Source organism: Montipora foliosa, chromosome 2 (assembly GCF_036669935.1).
Source record: "Montipora foliosa isolate CH-2021 chromosome 2, ASM3666993v2, whole genome shotgun sequence".
In the NCBI taxonomy this organism is placed as follows: Eukaryota; Metazoa; Cnidaria; class Anthozoa; order Scleractinia; family Acroporidae; genus Montipora; species Montipora foliosa.
In genome coordinates this window covers 58,591,646-58,609,145 of record NC_090870.1, presented here as the reverse complement: position 1 = coordinate 58,609,145, position 17,500 = coordinate 58,591,646, and the positions used below count along the sequence as shown (strand labels likewise).

At 40.3% G+C, this 17,500-nt stretch overlaps 2 protein-coding genes and 1 long non-coding RNA gene across 3 annotated transcripts in view; 2 read left to right on the top strand and 1 right to left on the bottom strand.

The window, feature by feature from the left end:
- LOC137993691 (uncharacterized) overlaps positions 1-6,904 on the top strand; it is a 7,082-nt gene extending 178 nt beyond the window's left edge. The window contains exons 2-3 of the long non-coding RNA XR_011121911.1: positions 3,107-3,159; positions 6,777-6,904. This is a non-coding gene — a long non-coding RNA (uncharacterized lncRNA). The remainder of the gene's footprint in view (positions 1-3,106; positions 3,160-6,776) is intronic.
- Positions 6,905-9,555: 2,651 nt separating this feature from the next.
- Positions 9,556-15,219, bottom strand: LOC137993690 (small ribosomal subunit protein bS16m-like). The gene is made up of 4 exons (XM_068839667.1): positions 15,056-15,219; positions 13,057-13,127; positions 12,728-12,785; positions 9,556-11,937 (listed from the first exon to the last, which is right to left on the bottom strand). Exons 1-4 carry the CDS (start codon positions 15,170-15,172, stop codon positions 11,764-11,766), a joined length of 420 nt encoding a protein of 139 aa, XP_068695768.1. The 5' UTR covers positions 15,173-15,219; the 3' UTR covers positions 9,556-11,763.
- Positions 15,220-15,275: 56 nt separating this feature from the next.
- LOC137993688 (molecular chaperone MKKS-like) overlaps positions 15,276-17,500 on the top strand; it is an 18,022-nt gene continuing 15,797 nt past the window's right edge. Inside the window, exons 1-4 of the mRNA XM_068839666.1 lie at positions 15,276-15,367; positions 15,448-15,539; positions 16,658-16,837; positions 17,243-17,474. Of these exons, the coding sequence (XP_068695767.1) occupies positions 15,311-15,367; positions 15,448-15,539; positions 16,658-16,837; positions 17,243-17,474 (561 nt within the window). The 5' untranslated portion in view covers positions 15,276-15,310. The remainder of the gene's footprint in view (positions 15,368-15,447; positions 15,540-16,657; positions 16,838-17,242; positions 17,475-17,500) is intronic.

Genomic DNA, 17,500 nt, shown 5'->3' with positions numbered 1-17,500 from the left:
CCCACCCCTATGTCGCCAAGACATTGCGAGGCAAGTTGCACGAAACATTTCACAGTGTAACAACGCCTTTTGTAAGCCCATAAACGCGCTATAACTGTAACTGATTGAAACATTCCTAGTGAGATGTACATCAAAGAGTAGACTTTTGCGCTGAGGTGTTCGTAGAGAAATGTTAATATCTTTAATGACTATATGCTTGCATGCTTTCAGTAGTAGGTCGCGGAAACATTCAACCACCACAAGCGGCTATGTCACGGCACTTTTTAAAATTTCGTGCATTAAGTATGTGCAATCATCGGTGGATAAAAACGCTTGAGACTGAACTAAATGGCAGAGATTCTTAGTGCAAGCACCACTATTTGCATGCATTCTGATTCGCCACTGTCATTTTGCAGCAACGAAGCTACGGAACGGAATAAAGTGAACAAGAAAAAAAGAAGTGTGGCTGTTGTTGTTATCAAACAGTGGCTCAAGCACTGTAGGTTTGTTTCAAGTCCATTTCGAAGCTGATACTGATAAGGTAAAAGCAGAAATCACTTTCGTTGTTAAGGTCTCTTTGTAGGAAATCGCTCGTCTGTAAAATACACAAACGTTAAAAACAACCATTCTTTATTAGATCTAAAAAATGCTAACTTACAGAGCTTTTGCCCGCAATTAGCAAGGTGCTATTCGAGGCGGGGAAAAGAGGAAAATTTTATCTGATTGTCACATTTATGCACATGTTTCTTTTCTTAGTTGAGACAAAAGCAGAAGATCATGCAAAATGACTGCTACGCTTGCATGATTGTTGAGGAAAGCGAATTAATTGCCAATCAATTTATGATTTATGCCAAAAGCAAAGACCACGTTACTGCCATTTGCGTGCGTCCATCCTTGAAGCATGACTAATTTTGCGCGAAATTTTGCTATTCAAACCACAGGTGCCCCAAGGTCGTTGTGAGCATGGCCGACAAAAATAGAAGGATTTGTATGAGGATCCCGATAAAAAGCTTAAGAAGATAATTATAGGAAAAAACTCAATTAAAAAGCCTAACCCTATTGCCATTGTGGATAGCTTCCTTTCTGTGTGGTTATTTTTCCAGATCCGACGCGATTTGAGCCATTTCTCAATTTCGTGGTTGTCAACGGTTATAATAAAATCGCAAGGCTGGAGACTAAATTCTCAGGTGCCACCAATTTGAGTCAAATAGTCCTGGATAAAATATTCCCACGGTCACAATCTCACATCAGAATCAATTGACAAAGATTGAACTTTCATCTCAACCCATCATCAACACAATAGCAGTCCTGCGAGCAACGTCAGGCGGTGAATATTGCAACAAAACAGCGTGCGAAGGCGGTGCTCAATCACCAAAGTGGCCACGGCTTCGACCGTTGATAACAAACTGACCCTTACCGGGGTGGCGGACCGTAGTTTATCAACGTCAAATTTCTTTATTCCCCTTTATTCATGAAAAGAATGAATCACTTTTGACATGGAATGTCTAATAGAGTCTTGACCTTGAGGAATTTCAGTTTGGTTTCGGTTTGAGCTCTGCAGAGCTTTCCTTAAATTGTTGAGAGTGTCTAATCGGCGTGGGTGGGTGGGTGGTGGGTCGTGTTTGTCTGAAGATACAAAATGATATATATTAGCTCCCTCAGTGCTCGGTCCAAATTTGTCTTAGGTCTTAACGCGCTGTTACACTGTGAAATGTTTCGTGCAACTTGCCTCGCAATGTTTTGGCGACATTATGGCGGGACAAGTTGCAGGAAACATTTCACAGCGTAACATATCCTGCAACGGCCAAAATCGTTGCGAGACAAGTTGCTCGAAAAGTAGAACTTAATTCTACTTTCGGCAACGGCTCTTGCAACTTGTTTCGCAACGATTTTGGCCGTTGCATGGGTATGTTACACTGTGAAATGTTTCGTGCAACTTGTTCCGCCACAATGTCGCCAAAACATTGCGAGACAAATTGCACGAAACATCTCACAGTGTAACAGCGCCTTTAGGTCTTGTCTGTCTCGAGAATGGACCATTTCGAATTCTCTGGACTGGACTGGATCTAGCATGGAATGGAGGCTAATGCGGACAAATCTTTTCAAATGCAAATTAATTTGCCCGCATTAGCCTCCATTCCATGCTAGATCCAGTCCAACCGTTAGAATACGAAACTGACCTATTTGCAGTCGTTGATTTTAAAAAAGGGTTAGGGTTAGGGTTAGGGTAAGGTTAGGGTTAGGGACCCATGACCCACCCAACCACGCCGATTAGACACTCTCGCAACGGCCAAAATCGTTGCGAAACAAGTTGAAAGAGCCGTTGCCGAAAGTAGAATTAAGTTCTTTTCGTGCAACTTGTCTTGCAACGATTTTTGCCGTTGCAGGATATGTTGCACTGTGAAATGTTTCGTGCAACTTGTCCCGCCATAATGTCGCCAAAACACTGCGAGACAAGTTTAAAGACAAATTTGGACCGGGCACTGAAGGAGCTAATATAGATCTTTTTTTATCTTCAAACAAACACGACCCACCACCCACCTCCCACGTCCCCCTACCCCAGACCCACCCACCCTCGCGATTTAGCCTCACCCTAAATTGTTCTGTGCTTTTCTGTTTAGTTCTCTGACTTGATCTGGATTGAAAGCTTTACCCTTATGAAATGTTTGCTTTTCTTATTCCTTTGCTGCTTCAATTTATTTTCAGATTTTTTTTGGCTTTTCTCATTGTTTTCCTTTTCCCTGAACTCTTTATTTTGTCTCTTTCGCCTGATAGATTTCTCACATACCGGTAAGCTCTTTTTGCCTCTGCTTTGGAGAAATAATTTATGACACACATCATTTTTGGCCGTGGTTAATTCATCGTTTATTACTTCTGAATAATCATCCTTGACATTGGTTACACTGCTGATTTCATAACCTGAAATTCTGTCATTATAATAATCTAATGGAACTGCTGTTGTCCGCTTATAGGACTGATAACAGTTACTGGTGCACACCCCTCAATAGATTCAGTTAATAGTATACGTATTGTAACATTTAATGCAACTAAAACTGCTGGCACAATAAGTGCATCACACCATGTATACTGTTGTGACAACACACCCACAATTGTTCTCTATCATCAGGATCATTATATAACTGGTGGGCAACAGAAGAAAAGAGGCATGAACCATCTGAGGTACATTCTAGTGATAGACAAAGCTCCCACAAATAATGGTCTTGCCGAAACCAGTTTGTAGCACAGCCATGACATACTTGCCCTATAGCAGAGCTTTGACCGTAAGTTTCTGCTCTTGTTTGTGATCAATGTTTCCCATTTGAAGGGATAAATGATCGCAGCTCAATCTGACAAGAAGAAATTAACTCGTCAAAAAAATCTGACAGCGGTGCAGTCCCTTATCACACTTCAGTTCCCAAGCCTCTCTCGGTCATTTTATTTGTTTGCGTGACGAAACATGACTGCCTCAAAAAAGCGGGCCGCTCGACTGATTTGTGAAGGGACTGCTCGCAGTCAACCTCCTACTTTCGAAGATTTGTCACGTCTCAGTTGTGGTCTAGGTCTAGACATTCTTACTGTAATGTATTTTCGAAAAGCAAGAGATAAACATTTTCTCAAATCAGACGAGCTCGGTGCGTTCTTTTGCCATACTCTTTCTAATGACCTTGTCTTTAGGAAACAAGCTCGACGTTTTCTTGTAAGGAATTCTGGAAGGTTCTCTGTCCCGGAGCCAATTGACAATTGCGTTACATTGAAACCTGTACCAGACTGCTAGACTTGCCACAAGTCGACCTCACGATAACCCCAGAAGAAAATGTTTCGGCGAGCGAATCGTGATTTTTCGTACGCGAAGTGAATGAGCGAGCGACGAAGTCGCGAGAGGTCGACTTATCTCGCTTGCAAAGTTTCCATTTGCGTCTCGCGCCAAAAAGGGGATGACGTCATTCGCAAGCCCTGAACTTGATGGCGCAATAGACCTTTTCGGCTTGTACATTTTGTTTTCCCAATACAGATCATGTGATAATACTCAGGAGGCTTGGTCCTTTGTTTTGTTCATTAAAAAGAGTGCATTCAGGCATATTCATGCTTGCATGCCCTCATTTTAATGAACAAAACAAAAGACCAAACCTCCTGAGTATTATCACATGATCTGTATTGGGAAAACAAAATGTGCAAGCCGAAAAGGTCTATCCGACGAAAACAGTCGAACATGTTTGTTTCTACGAAATCGAAAGAGGAAATTTGTTAACTTTGTGCTAAAGGTATCAGAAACAAAGATGAAATAAAACGAAAGCTTTTTTTCAATCTCCAGTCGCCGCTTGGAAAGGAGATCTCCAGTGGTATTTTCTGGACCAACACTTGTGCCGTGATTTGTGCTGATAGAAACGAAAGACTAATATATTCGAAAGATTAGCAAGTAAGGGAAAGCTTCGAATCATCAAGAAAGTCAATTGATTTCACTCATGAAAGATCAGGTACGCTTCAGGTGTAGGAGACGTACTAGACCGGGATTAAAAGATACATCTTAGTGAAACTTAAGCTTACCATTTAGCGATGCAATGACTCTCGTCGATGAATACTCATGCATTTTAAAATTTTTTGTTCCATTCGACGAAAAATGTGTTGATAGTCGTTGAGAATCGCCTCGGGACTTCCAGACACCCGTTTATACTTAAGATTTTAAATGTGTTGTCTCCTAAATAGCGACCGGCTAGAGACCAAATCTTTCGTGAGTGAAATCAGTGGAAGAATTACGAAGACGATAGCATTGCCACCCGCTCCAAGTGAACGACCAAAAGCGTACGGGACTAGTTCAAAGGTCAGACTTTTCCCAGCTCCGGTTGGAGAAGACACAAACAGATCTATGCAAGACAGATATTCTTCAATTATTTTCCTCTGATGGTCGCGTAATTTGGAATATCCGGTAGCCTTAGTAGCACGTTTGAAAATCACGCTTCACTGCGTGTGGCAAATTTTGATTGACAACTCTATCCCCTGGGGTTCACGAGGACTACTCTGATTGGCCTAGCTCAGCGACCCGTTTTTGGGTCGCTAAATTGGCGCCAATCAAGTATGAAAAGTCCTTCGTTCCGCGCATATCTAGACGAAGGACTTTTCGAAAGTGTACCAGACTGCCTGCGTGCCTAAGGCCTGGTCGTTTATTTTTAGGGATCAAAATTTGAAAGTAATTTGGGGAACAAGTGAACACCAGCACATTTTAAAGTCAACAAGGGAACAAGGACACCCCCCTGGGATGGACTCTGTTTTGAACAGTTTTCAAAAGTAAAAATGCCGCAAATGTTTGTCTTTTCAAATAAATCGAAAAAGCGTTCACGATGGTGTTTTTTCTACGAATTTCACGGATTAAATAATAATTGTCGCAATAGTAAGTGTCGCTAAATAATAATAATAATAATAATAATAATTAATAATAATTGTCGCTGCTAATGGCCGTCGCAAAGTACAGCAACGACGCAGCTCGCCCGTGGCTTTTCCCCCGTGGGAAGCGGGCCACGGGTCATACTTATACCCTGTGGTACGAAAGTTTGACGTGATGTGTGATTTTTTGTGTTTTGCGGAACTAAATTTTGCCATTTGGACGGCCGTCTTGCTAGATATTAAATTTTGAGATTTTCAGAAATTCGCGTATAAATCATTGATAATAATTAATTTCTTTTTTATTGAGCATGTGAAATCAAAATACATATTCTTAAACAATACTACGGTGTGCACATGTAAAACAGATTACGGAAAAGTTTAGCCGGGTGCGTTGCGGAAAACCATCCTCACGGGCGCGTAAGTTTACAAAAGTGCCTAAACCTTTACACCATTTTAGAGCTTACAGAAGCAAGAAAGACGTGGAAATGTTTTTAACTGGTCAAATTGAATATAAAATGTACTCCGATTAGTAAATGCAAAATGAAGCGATTTTTATAAATGCGGTAAACTCGCGTCGGATTTTGGCCTTACGAAGTAAACAATGACTGCATAACACTTAGCAGATGTTTGCCTTCGAAAGGATGTCGGGGAATCGTTAGAGCAGCTTTCAAAAAAAAGTTATTATAATTCAAAGTTACATACATTTCTTGGATTGACTTAGCGAATTAGGAATTCTAAGAGCTAATTAACTAGAAAAGAAAACACGCAAAAACACGAGCAATGCCTCGGCGCCGGCTTTTACTTCGTGTAGAAGACACACATGACGTAAAACAATAGAAGAAAAATCGTGAAACAATACCTAATCAGAATTCTAAATCCCTAAAGACCCCTAAAGCTTTTGTTACGTCATGTGCGTCTTCTACACGAAGTAGAAGCCTCAGCGCCACGTTTGTACCCTCAGACGGTCGTTGGTTATGATCAGTCAGCTCTGCCTTGGGGCAGTAAAAGCGACCAAGGGAATATTTTCTTATCTCTATTTTAGCATATTTTTAAAAAGCTAAGAAGTCTCTAGCAAAAATAATGGTTTACAGATTTGTTATTGGCTACCGTCTTTTGGCACTGAAACTGTTCTCGGTGTTGCTACGAATGGAAAGGATGAACATGGACTGGAACTTGGAAAAATATCTTGGACCAAATGTCTTAAATTTTGACTGAATGATTGCAAATCACCCAAAATTATATTGTGTTTTTCTGATATCTTTCTCGCGGTTTTCTGGTTTTGAGCATTTTGCCGGTGTTAAGGTTAAGGCACGAATGACTTAATGACTTAAGCAGGAAATTTCCTAAAACAACTGCGAAATATCCTTCCGATGCAACAGCTCTAATCTTAAATTTGACGCTTATAATTTGTTTTTCAGTTGATTGCTTGAGCTGTTACAACTGTTCAAGTGAAGTTTCGTGGGCAGACTGTAACTCTAAGATGACAAAAATCTCGTGTCCAGCAGGATCAGCGAACTGTTACAAAGGAGTGCTAACATGCACTGCTAATAACGTAACAAAAACCTTCTTCTTTAAAAGATGTGTCAAGGAAGGCAGGACTTGTCGCAACCAGACAAGAGAAGACACGCTTTCGTGCCCTGTTTCGCTGTCCCGGAGGAGATCCAGCTTGAGTTCCTACTGTTGTTCGAGAGACAACTGCAATTCTGAAGACAACTGCAATTCTGGAGACAACTGCAATTCTGGATCCACGCTTAAGATCAGCTTTGTGGGGAATGGAGCTTGCCTGGTTCTGCTACTTCTCTGCATTCTTACGTACATTTACTGAACGGTATAGAGTTATAACGTCATAATTACGTTTGTGAAATCTTTATACGAGAGTTTACACATCTCAGGTTTGAAATGCATATTTTAAGTTAGGCTTCCATCGAGGATGGAACGGTATTGACTGAAGAGGCAACTGATTTAAACAAATTTTCGCAGCCGTCAAGTAGAAAAGAAGCGATGTCCGATGGTTACGTCCTGGGTCGAGTTAAACGCGATTAGCGCCATTTGAGGCTATGAATCATGGAAGCTCGGTGATGGAGTGAAACGCAAAAAATTGTGTTTACCAAACGAGTTGACGAGGGTCAAACTACCGCCGCAAAAGATCATTAAGCTGACGTTTCGAGCCGTTTCAAACGAAAGGGCAAACGCTCGAAACGTCAGCTTTACAATCTTTTACGGTGGTAATTTGACTCTTATCAACTAGTTTGATAAACCAAATTTTCGTGTATCATGGAAACAATAAGTTTGGGCCATAGTTAACCCAGGATTTGTTTTTGTCGGAATTCGAACAATTCGGCCATGCATGGGGCCCTTTTCTCGAAAATCCCGAAGCTTTTCGGGTGTACTTCAGGTTGGCATCTTCAAAACGACGGCGTCTCGAGGCACAAAACTTCGCCCACACACCAGTTTTAATTCCCCTGATAACACGTAAAAAGATCAGCCCTTAAGAATAAGTGGATCGAAGTTTCTCGAATGGCTTTTCGGGACTTTTGAGAAACGGGCCTCTGGGTTGTTGCTTGACAGTTTACGCTAATATAGCAGCTTACGCAAGCACAACGACGACAGCTACGAGAACGCCATAAAACAATGGGTTTAATTAGCAAAAACAAAAGCTCTGCACGCCCTGCACGTGCGTTTTGCATTTTGGTACATTTCTTTCCGTCCTCGTCAATCAACGACGTGAATTGACCAAATTTGAGGTTGTGTAGAGGACGTGAGAACGTGACGAAACATTTTAACTCTTTTTTCCCAAACAACCACACCGTTCACGCCAATTTTATTCCTGCAGTCTTGATACACACTTTTCATTACGAATGACCTGATGGTATAACGAAATTACTACAATAACGGGAAATAATATTTTTAGACGACTTTCTCGTTGGCAGCGTCTTCGTCCTTGCGTAATCTCGCTAATGGCCAGACCAGGCCAGGCCGTCTTTATACTTGAACTTCCTGATAAGGGGAATACGATAAAATGCGCAATACTTCCTGTCAAAATGGGCTGCTCTCAAAGTACTGCCTAATTTCATCTGCCATTTTTTTGACTTTTTCTGTTTAGGTTTTATTATATGGATGAAACTCTCAAGTCCTTTTCTTAATTACAATTATATCTTTAATCCATTAATTTTTTTATAAAATAAATGCCAGCTTAAAGACATGGTTAAAACGTGAAATGCTTTTTCCCTACCATACGGTAGGCGGGACGCTTGCCTCAGTGGACGATGACAAGGCGGTATGTTCTTCAACTGCCATCGAGCTTACATTTCTCTCTGAATCCATCGTTGAGGGTTATTATTTAATACAAGGTAGTGTTGATCCAAGCAGAATCTACTGTTTATTTGAAGTGGAAACAAAAAAACGCCCTTCCGGCTTGATAGAGCGAAAGACGGATCGCTAAATAGTCCACAACGTGGCAGCACAGTGCCAGGAAAGGCGGGGCCACAGAGTGTAAACGACGCTCAGCAAACGGTAAAGGACTGAACGCGAAAAACAATGTTTTTGAATAAATCTGCCAGCGTTTTATCATAAAACTCTTGCAATCCGATTGTCTCCGCTGTTTGCAGTCTATTCCGTCGTGACAGATAGCTGCTGTGGTCGCGTTAGGACAGCTAAGTCGCGAATAAAAAACGCCCAATCACGATTTAGCTAAAATGCACATCCCCGATTAGACGCAAGCAGATGAAGCTCGAAATGTTTTTGTCCGAATCACGAACAAATGTTAGTTGTTCAGTCGACGCTGAAACAAAACGAAGTGGGGATGTCTAGAGCATCAAATGTTTTGTCTTTTCAGGCAACGGCAAAGCGCTTTCACAGGTGCTTTTCGAAACCGAAAAACAAAGGCAAGTATAATTAATTTTGGATTTCTACAGCCATCGTCGAGGAAGGATTTAGCAAAAATAACAAAAGACAAGACGCCTGGAGGTGTTCACGCGGGATGATTTGGTCGATTGGAGCACAAAAATAAACTTTGAATGGGTACTGATAATCATCGTCGCTTTATACTCATCAACTAGCTCGCCTTTAAGTGACAACAAGGGAAGCTTGTGAATTGGAAAGGTGAAGTAGCAATCGTTTTGCACGAGGACACAAGGAATTTTCTCACACGAAGTAAATCGAGGGGCTGATCAGGGCCCCAAAGAGTGATCCATGTCATGTGAGGATATGTAATTTAATTGCAGGAAATGGCAATGTTCAATCTTCGCTGTTGTAAATTTTAGTTTAGTTAATGTAATGACGAAGAATCAAGTCTTACGAGAGCAACAGCCAATCACCTAAAAGGAAAATTTTCGAAAGCCCACAAAGTTCATTGCAGTCACTGTAAATGAAAAATGTTTTGAAGAAAAGTCCAGTTTTCTTGAATATACAGTATAACGCTTTACTGTCATGCCTGTTTAGAAGCAACGTGGCCTTTTTAGAACGACATGTGGTCACTATGTGGTGAAACAACTTGATTAGACCGTGAAGCCGGTAGTGTGATGTTTTGTACAACAATCAGAAATGGAGCCAGTACTAAAAAGAAACGATTTTCTAACCTAAGGCTGCGTTCATTATGTATGGCAGAGAGGGGTGCAGGTGAAACTTTCAAAGACTTTTTTAGATCCCCGAGTGTTTCCACAAAAAAATAGCAAACCGGTGATGTTAACTCTAGGCACGGTAAGAATATCTACCCCTCTCAGTAACTCTATAATTATTACAATGTCGAAACGTAAACGGCTTAGAGATGTAAAGTAAAGTAAAGTCAATTTACTTAACGTCGGTAGTTCGTTCAGTTACGAAACTGGTATCAGTGGAAGCCGATGGTGCGCTTTTTACCCTTCTCCGGCCCCTCTGTCAGTGCTCCGTTTTAAGGGGATTTAAAGCTATAGCTACACGGATCAGAGGAAAGTCGAAACAGACGTTGAAGTCACCGAGGATCAAACTGGGGACCCCTTGCTCCGAAAGTCGCCCACTAGCCAACTGAGCTACGCCTGCAAATGTTGGTTTATGAGGAGAGGGGAAAACCCTCTCGGAGCAGAGTATAGAACCAACAAACTCAACGCACATATGACGTAGAATCCGGGAATCAATCCCGGGCCACATTGGTGGGAGCTAAGTGCTCTCACCACTGCGCCAACACTGCTCTTCCCTACTCCCCATGTATTCAGGGGTTAAGCCATGTAAAGCCTTAATTTGTCAAGATAATCAAAGAGGAAGATCTTGAGGTCTCCTTTTTTGTGTACTCTTCTGACTTTTCTCCAAGAGAAAGGTGTCTTTAAGCAGCAGTGAGGCACTTGAATATGTTGAGTGTACCCTCAGCTGACTTGGAACTCGTGGTGCAAAAGTTGGAGCATCATCTGACGCAGAGTCATGTGGAGATGACAAAGGAGAGGTCATCCAGGAAGAGTTTACCTTATGAACAATGTAACTATACCGTATAGAGATAACAGCTATGATATTTATCAAATTGTTTATATAATATGTTGCTTGGTAGACCATCATTTGGGTATTCACAGTATTGTTGATAGCCTACAGAGCAGGCGTTTTTTGGCAGGCCGAGGCTTGTTCAAGGTCTAAAGTTCATAATGAGCCGCCATTTTGAAAGCACACAGCCGGTAGAGGGTTGAGACTGTCCTCCTCTCACTGAGTGCATTTTTTTTTGACTGGCCTCAGGCCTCTGTTAGATGTCAGCCAATAGTTCTTACCAAAACAAAAAATACGCCTGCCTTGCAGGCTATATTGTTGATTGTGATGTGCTTAAAGATTGTATTTTCGCTTTTCTGTTAATAAAATACTTTGCAATCCCAGCCTTACATAAAATTAAATACACCCCCCTCTTCATTGTAGCCCCCCCTCCCCCCCTTTTCCAAACATAATGAACGCAGCCTAACAGTGTTGTTTCATTTTAGGTTAACTAATCTTCAAATCCTTATTTGGAGCAGAAGCAAACAAGACAGAAGTAATAAGTCCAATTGGCCTTTTGCAACAAACGATCACATGGTACAAAATCCGCCATGCTGGAGGGCAGGCTCATTATTATTCCCCCACTGGGACATTAAAACAAAGGCAAGTCAAGCTTGACTGGTTCAGGTCTCTTTGTTTTAATGTCTCAGTGGGGGAATAACAATGAGCTTGCCCTCCAGCATGGTGGATTTTGTACCATGTGATCGTTTGTTGCAAAAGGCCTATTCCACATTTACACTAGAACTGTTTCACTTAAAAGGCTAATTGACTGTCTGGTGTTGCCACTTTATTCTTGTCAAGTGTGCTTTCACCTCTTGTTGTCATCTTGAAGTCTGGTGGGATGCTGACCATTTCTGACAGAAGCAGTGACTGAAATGGAAGTAGTGTCATCTCACTTTCACTGGTCTATTGATATTTAAGTTAAGGATCTTTGTGATTGGTGTCATTGTCTTTGCTTTTGGGACTTCCAACCAGTTCTTCCTTCACTTCCTTATCCATCTCTGCTTGTTGCAAGGTTTGGGCAGCTACAGCAAGAGCTTGACGTTTTTTTGTGGCAACTACCAGACTATGTGGGTGTGGTGGCAAAATGCCTGCCTTAAGAACAGAGATGCAAATATCAATTTCAGTTCCTTATCTTGCATGTCACCATTCAACTATTAAAAGTACAGAGTATCACTTTTCCAAAACTGACTCAGGGGGTTAATCAAGGGTTGGACACCAAACAAATTGACTAGGTGAAGACACGACTTTGCCTGGCTGCTTTTAACACCAAATTGCCGCATATTTTCGCCCAAGGATGAGCTAGTGTCTGAGAAGCACAAGTCATTAATAATATAATTACTATTAATAACACCTCAAACTGTTTTGCATCCTTGTTTAATTCAGAAGAACTTTTGCCTCAAAGACTCCTTTGTAATGTCATCTTGATTGGTAATTGTATGCATTATATTTGTTGTGATCAGCAAGAGCAGAACTTCACTTTGGTTTTACGACACCATAAAAGCACATTTATAACCAAAAGTGTTCATTGCTGACTACAGAGATCTATAAATTAATGTCCTTACTTGTAGCAGGCATATTCTTTTCTTCAAAATTTGGTGCTACATGTATAAAATTTAGGCAGACCACGAAAGAGAAAAGTGGATGCTTGCACTTATCTGGACAATTTAAGAAATAATAATTATTGTCTCTTTTAGACACCTGAAAAACTCAGGTGGCTTAAAAAGGGTTGGGTCTATAGCCTACACTTCAAATATAAACACTTCTTAGCTGAACCATGTAAGCCCCAAAATTATTTGACATGGTTCAGTTTTGACTAGTAGAGAAGTTGCAAAAAGACCTTCAAATGAAAACCCCAAAATGTCATTTTTATGTTATCACTTACCAGCCCAAATAAAATTGCCACAGGTCTTGATGGTCTTGCTCCAACTGATAACCAGTACCTGGAGAAAATTGGGTTATTCACATAGAAGCTTGCCTCATTGGGCAATGACTAATACTTGATGTCAAAAACAAATGCTCCATACTGTCAAGATTAGGACTTATTGTAACCTTATGGTCAAAAACTATTGTCAGCGACACAAATAAAAACTAGGTGTGTTCTAAAATCAAGGCACTGTTTAATGACCAGAATTCATGACTTAACATAGTTGTTTCCAAAACTGCTGGCACTTCCCTTCCCTCTTTAATTTGAAATCAAGCACCTGATCTCACCTTATTCTATCCATGTTTAAACTTGCCAGCTTTTCATTTCTGGTGTTTGGCATTGGATCAAATGTTCCCACCTATAAAAAAACAAAGTAAACAAGTTCTAGAGGCTAAAAATAAAGTAAAAATGTTTAAGATAAAGATGTTGAGATGGTGACAACTGCGCGTATCAGTAACATCTAGGGATTCATCCTTTACAAACTTAATAGGATTCGTGTACACAGTGAGGTGTTAAATCAGACTGTTTTTATGATGTGCAACTGCAAGGAGTTGGGTTTGTGGGGACATTACTCAACCATGAAACAGCAAAACGAAACACCAAACACCAAGTATGACTCCACCATACATTCAATACTAACCGACAAAGGTTGGATTTTCAGAGTAAATACCATTTTAGGTCTAATAAGGCCTAATTAGGCCTAAAACGTTATCGCTCTCAGGGCTGCAAATAAATTTGAAAGCAGAAGGTTTATAGTTAAAAGACGACAGCCATGAAAGTGAGCTTTGCTCAATTGACTCACTGAGCCAGTGAGGAAGGAAAAACGCCATGTTGTTTCGTCAGATTAAGCGCAAGACTGGGAAAAGGTCAGTCAAGTAGAGCTCAAGAATAATGTTGATTCTGTGGCAGACTGGACCCTAGATAACAGGTTTTAATCAAACATCGAAAAGTGTAAAAAAATTCACATATCATTCTCTAAGAACAGTGCTGTTCTTCCACCTTTATTCATTAACAGCCAAGAACTTGAAGTAGTTCAGAATGCCAAACTACTTGGAGTGACTATTACAAATAATCTTTCTTGGAATTTACACATTAACGAAACTATCAAGAAAGCATCTAAACAACTTTATTTTCTTAGGCAGCTTAAATGTGCTAGGGTCCCTACATCTGACTTAGTAAGATTCTACACATGTTGTATTAGATCCGTCTGTGACTATGCTGTACCTGTTTTCCTTTAACTCTGCCTAATTATCTAATTAATGACTTAGAAAGGGTGCAGAAAAGAGCTTTATAAATTATTTGCTCTCATTTTAGTTATAGCGAATCGTTAGCATTTTTAGACATGGATTCACTTTTCGATCATCATAGTTTTTTATGCAGTTCACTTTTTAGTACAATCTTAGACGACAAAGAGCATAAACTACACCACTTGCTTCCCCCAAGACATACCCCTAAGTACAACTTTAGGCAAAGCTGAGTGTTTGATCTTACTTATAAAATGAATCGCACAAAGAACAGTTTTATTAACTCTTAGTGTAATTTAGTATCTCATAGTATTTTTAAAGCATTTTTTCCCTTTAGTATATACAGTTATTGTATGTAATTTTAGCCAATGGCTACCATGCACATGCTAATAAAGTATCTATCTAACTATTCAGTTCCAGGCGTTCCACACCATTCACACAAATGATTTTGTCATGATTTCTCTTCTTTTAATCTTCGTAAAATATGGTGTCAATTCCCCTAAAAATGGGAAGAAGAATGTTTTAAAGATTTCTTCAATGATAATTTAAGAGTTTTCATCTTGACTGATGTAAATGAGACGAAAGTAGCTGGCTGAAGATGGCTTACTAGCTGAGCCCTGTGCTCCAGTAATTAATAGAGATTAAGATTAAGAGCAATAATTTCCCTGCTCCCATGAACTCTAAATTCCTGAATGTTCTCCTAAAATTTAGTGATCTCAAACATTTTACCAATGTCATGAATTGTCTTTTGATTTGTAGTATAGTTGCAGAACTCCCCGCAAATTGAGTCGAGTGTTTAATTCGTAAAACACTAATAATTGCATTTAAATATTGGAAAAGCAGTGAAGCTTGTCAAGCCAAAAATAAAGTTTACAAATAAAAAAGGAACAATCTTCTGATTTGCTTGTCTGAGGTATGCCAGCTCATTGCTAACCCAGGACCCTTTCACCGAAGCAAGGATTAGCTAAAGAAAAACTTAAGTCTGACACCTGAATCATTGGGCAGTTACTAAGTTATTTCAAGTAGATTTTCCCCCTTTTACCTGCTCTAGGTATCCCCTATTTCGGGGTTTATATCGGTTCGTCGCCACTATGTAGAAGAAAGGTCTGTTTTTACATCCATAGAGAGCAAATCGAAGGGTAACTAGCGATTTCCTCATACTACTCTTCAAGGAGACAACGAATGTACAAATCTACGAGGCATTGCTCATGATCGACGTAAAAACCTGGTGACTAGTTTCTTACCCAGACTTCCTACGACAGCGAAATCTCGACCCACAGAACCATCTACTCTCTGAATGGCCGAGAAAGCTCCTGTCTCAAGAATCTCCAGAAAAAAAGAATGGAATTCGCAGGTATTTAATAAGCTGATAGGGGTTGAATATGAAATTAGTTTCGTCTGCAATAATATTTTACATTTTAACGTTATTTCCAGGTAACAACACTGCCTCTAGATGACATAAAAGTGAAAAATCTTTTCAAAACTCTTCATGATGTAGTTTGTTCAGCGTGTGGACCGAACGGGAGGTAATAAATGCAGTACAAATGGTACTTGTGAGTTAGTCATCCCTCCAAATGGTGATGATGACGATCACGACATTGATGATGGTACCACTGGCACCTGCTATTAGTCCATATTTGATCTGACCCACCCACCCAACCCATACATGAATGTGAAAGGAGGACAGACCACAACACTGGGGGTTTCCACCCCCCCCCCCCCCTTCCTCCCCCCACCCCCTACACTTGACGAACAGTGTTTGGGTTCTTTTGTGTCCCACAATGTTGATTTAAACGGGGAGGTTTTTAGAACCTGTCAGTGAGTAGTTTGACCAGGGATTTGAACCCACAATGTCCAGCATGTATTCATTTAGCTCAATGAATGCTCAACCGAGCCACTACATTTCAATGTGGGAATTTGTTTGAATTAGAAGCCAAATTTCTTTTATTGAGAAGAAAACTCCATAATTCGGAGATGAAGTGCCTAGTTAGTAAAGCGTTTTATTTTTGTGATACGGTGGGAAAATGCCTGCACAGCAAAACTATTTAATGGTTGTGCAAAGTTGGTGGCGGAATGGAGCAATGTACCCGGTGGTCTATAGCCGGTAGCTGCCTTCCATTGAAACCTCTGCTTTTGGGAAAAAATGTAACTCTGCTTTCTTAAGAGGACACTTCCATATGGACAGTACTAAACAATGAAACAGTGAAACAAAGCACCAAAACACCATGTATGACCCCACCATACATTGAATACTAACCGACAAAGGTTCGATTTGAAATTAAACATTGTTTTAGGCCTAAAAGTTATTGCTCCTAATCTCAGTCTTACTTTGAATCTTAATCTTAATCTTAATCTCAATGAATTAGGAGCAATAACATTTTAGGTCTCATTAGGCCTAAATCAATATTTAATCTCAAATCCAACCTTTGTCGGTTAGTATTCAGTGTATGGTGGGGTCATACATGGTGTTTTAGTGTTTCGTTTCGGTGTTTCGCTGTTTCATGGTTTAGTAACGGTCCCTTGCATATTGTTTCATTTTGCTTTGTCTGGCATGCATATTTTTCAAACCAGAAGTAGGCTGTTTGGCTACTTTTTGGCTTAAAAAATCTGTGAGTATTTCACAAAGTTTGTTTTTGATATATAGGTCGAAGTTCTTTCAGTCGTCTTCTGGTGGCCATGTGACTGTGACATCGATGTCAAGTAGGATTCTTCACAGCCTGTCTGGCTTGTCACATCCCATACTGAGGCTGATCCTCTCAGCTGTTCGAGGGCACCTTGATAATTACAGTGATGGTGGCTTACAAACAACAGTTTTTCTTTTGAGGTATACCCTAGTTTACATACCCTGCATCATTATTTGTAAACTCAATAAAACCTGAATTGTGAGGATCAGAAAGTTTCCCAACATTTTTCTTACCATTTTGCTGGTTTGGAAACAGACCCCATCATAATGCTCCATAGTCTTCAATGCAAACGTTTTTAAGACTTTGTGCCCCCCCCCCCCCTCCCCCCTCCCTTCCCACCCCCGATCATAAATGTGGAAAAGGAAAGATCGTTTGTCTAGCGAAAATTAAGAGTGTTTACTATGAAGGCTAACTTGTTTGAATGATGGGCTGACCTATTATGTGCATTGTGGTTAGTCATTGCCAGCATTGTTGAGAAAATTAATATTGTCCTTTTTTAAAAGTGAATTCCCATAGTGAAAGGCAATTTGCTGGTTTTCTTTCAGTCTGGTTCAGAGCTCCCTGGATTTGCCAATTCCAAGAGCATTAATCCCTCAGCTCTATCAACATTCACTAGAGTTTTTGAGAAGCCATCTTGACTCCTGCCAGTGGAAAATGAAACTTGACTTTGGAAAAATGAAGAACATGTTAACTATCATAAATAGCATCATTGGAACTAAACCCACCTGCGGACTCAGTCAATCAGACAGACAGCATATTGGAGTGCTCATTATGCAGGTTATAATTGTGCAATAAATTAATAC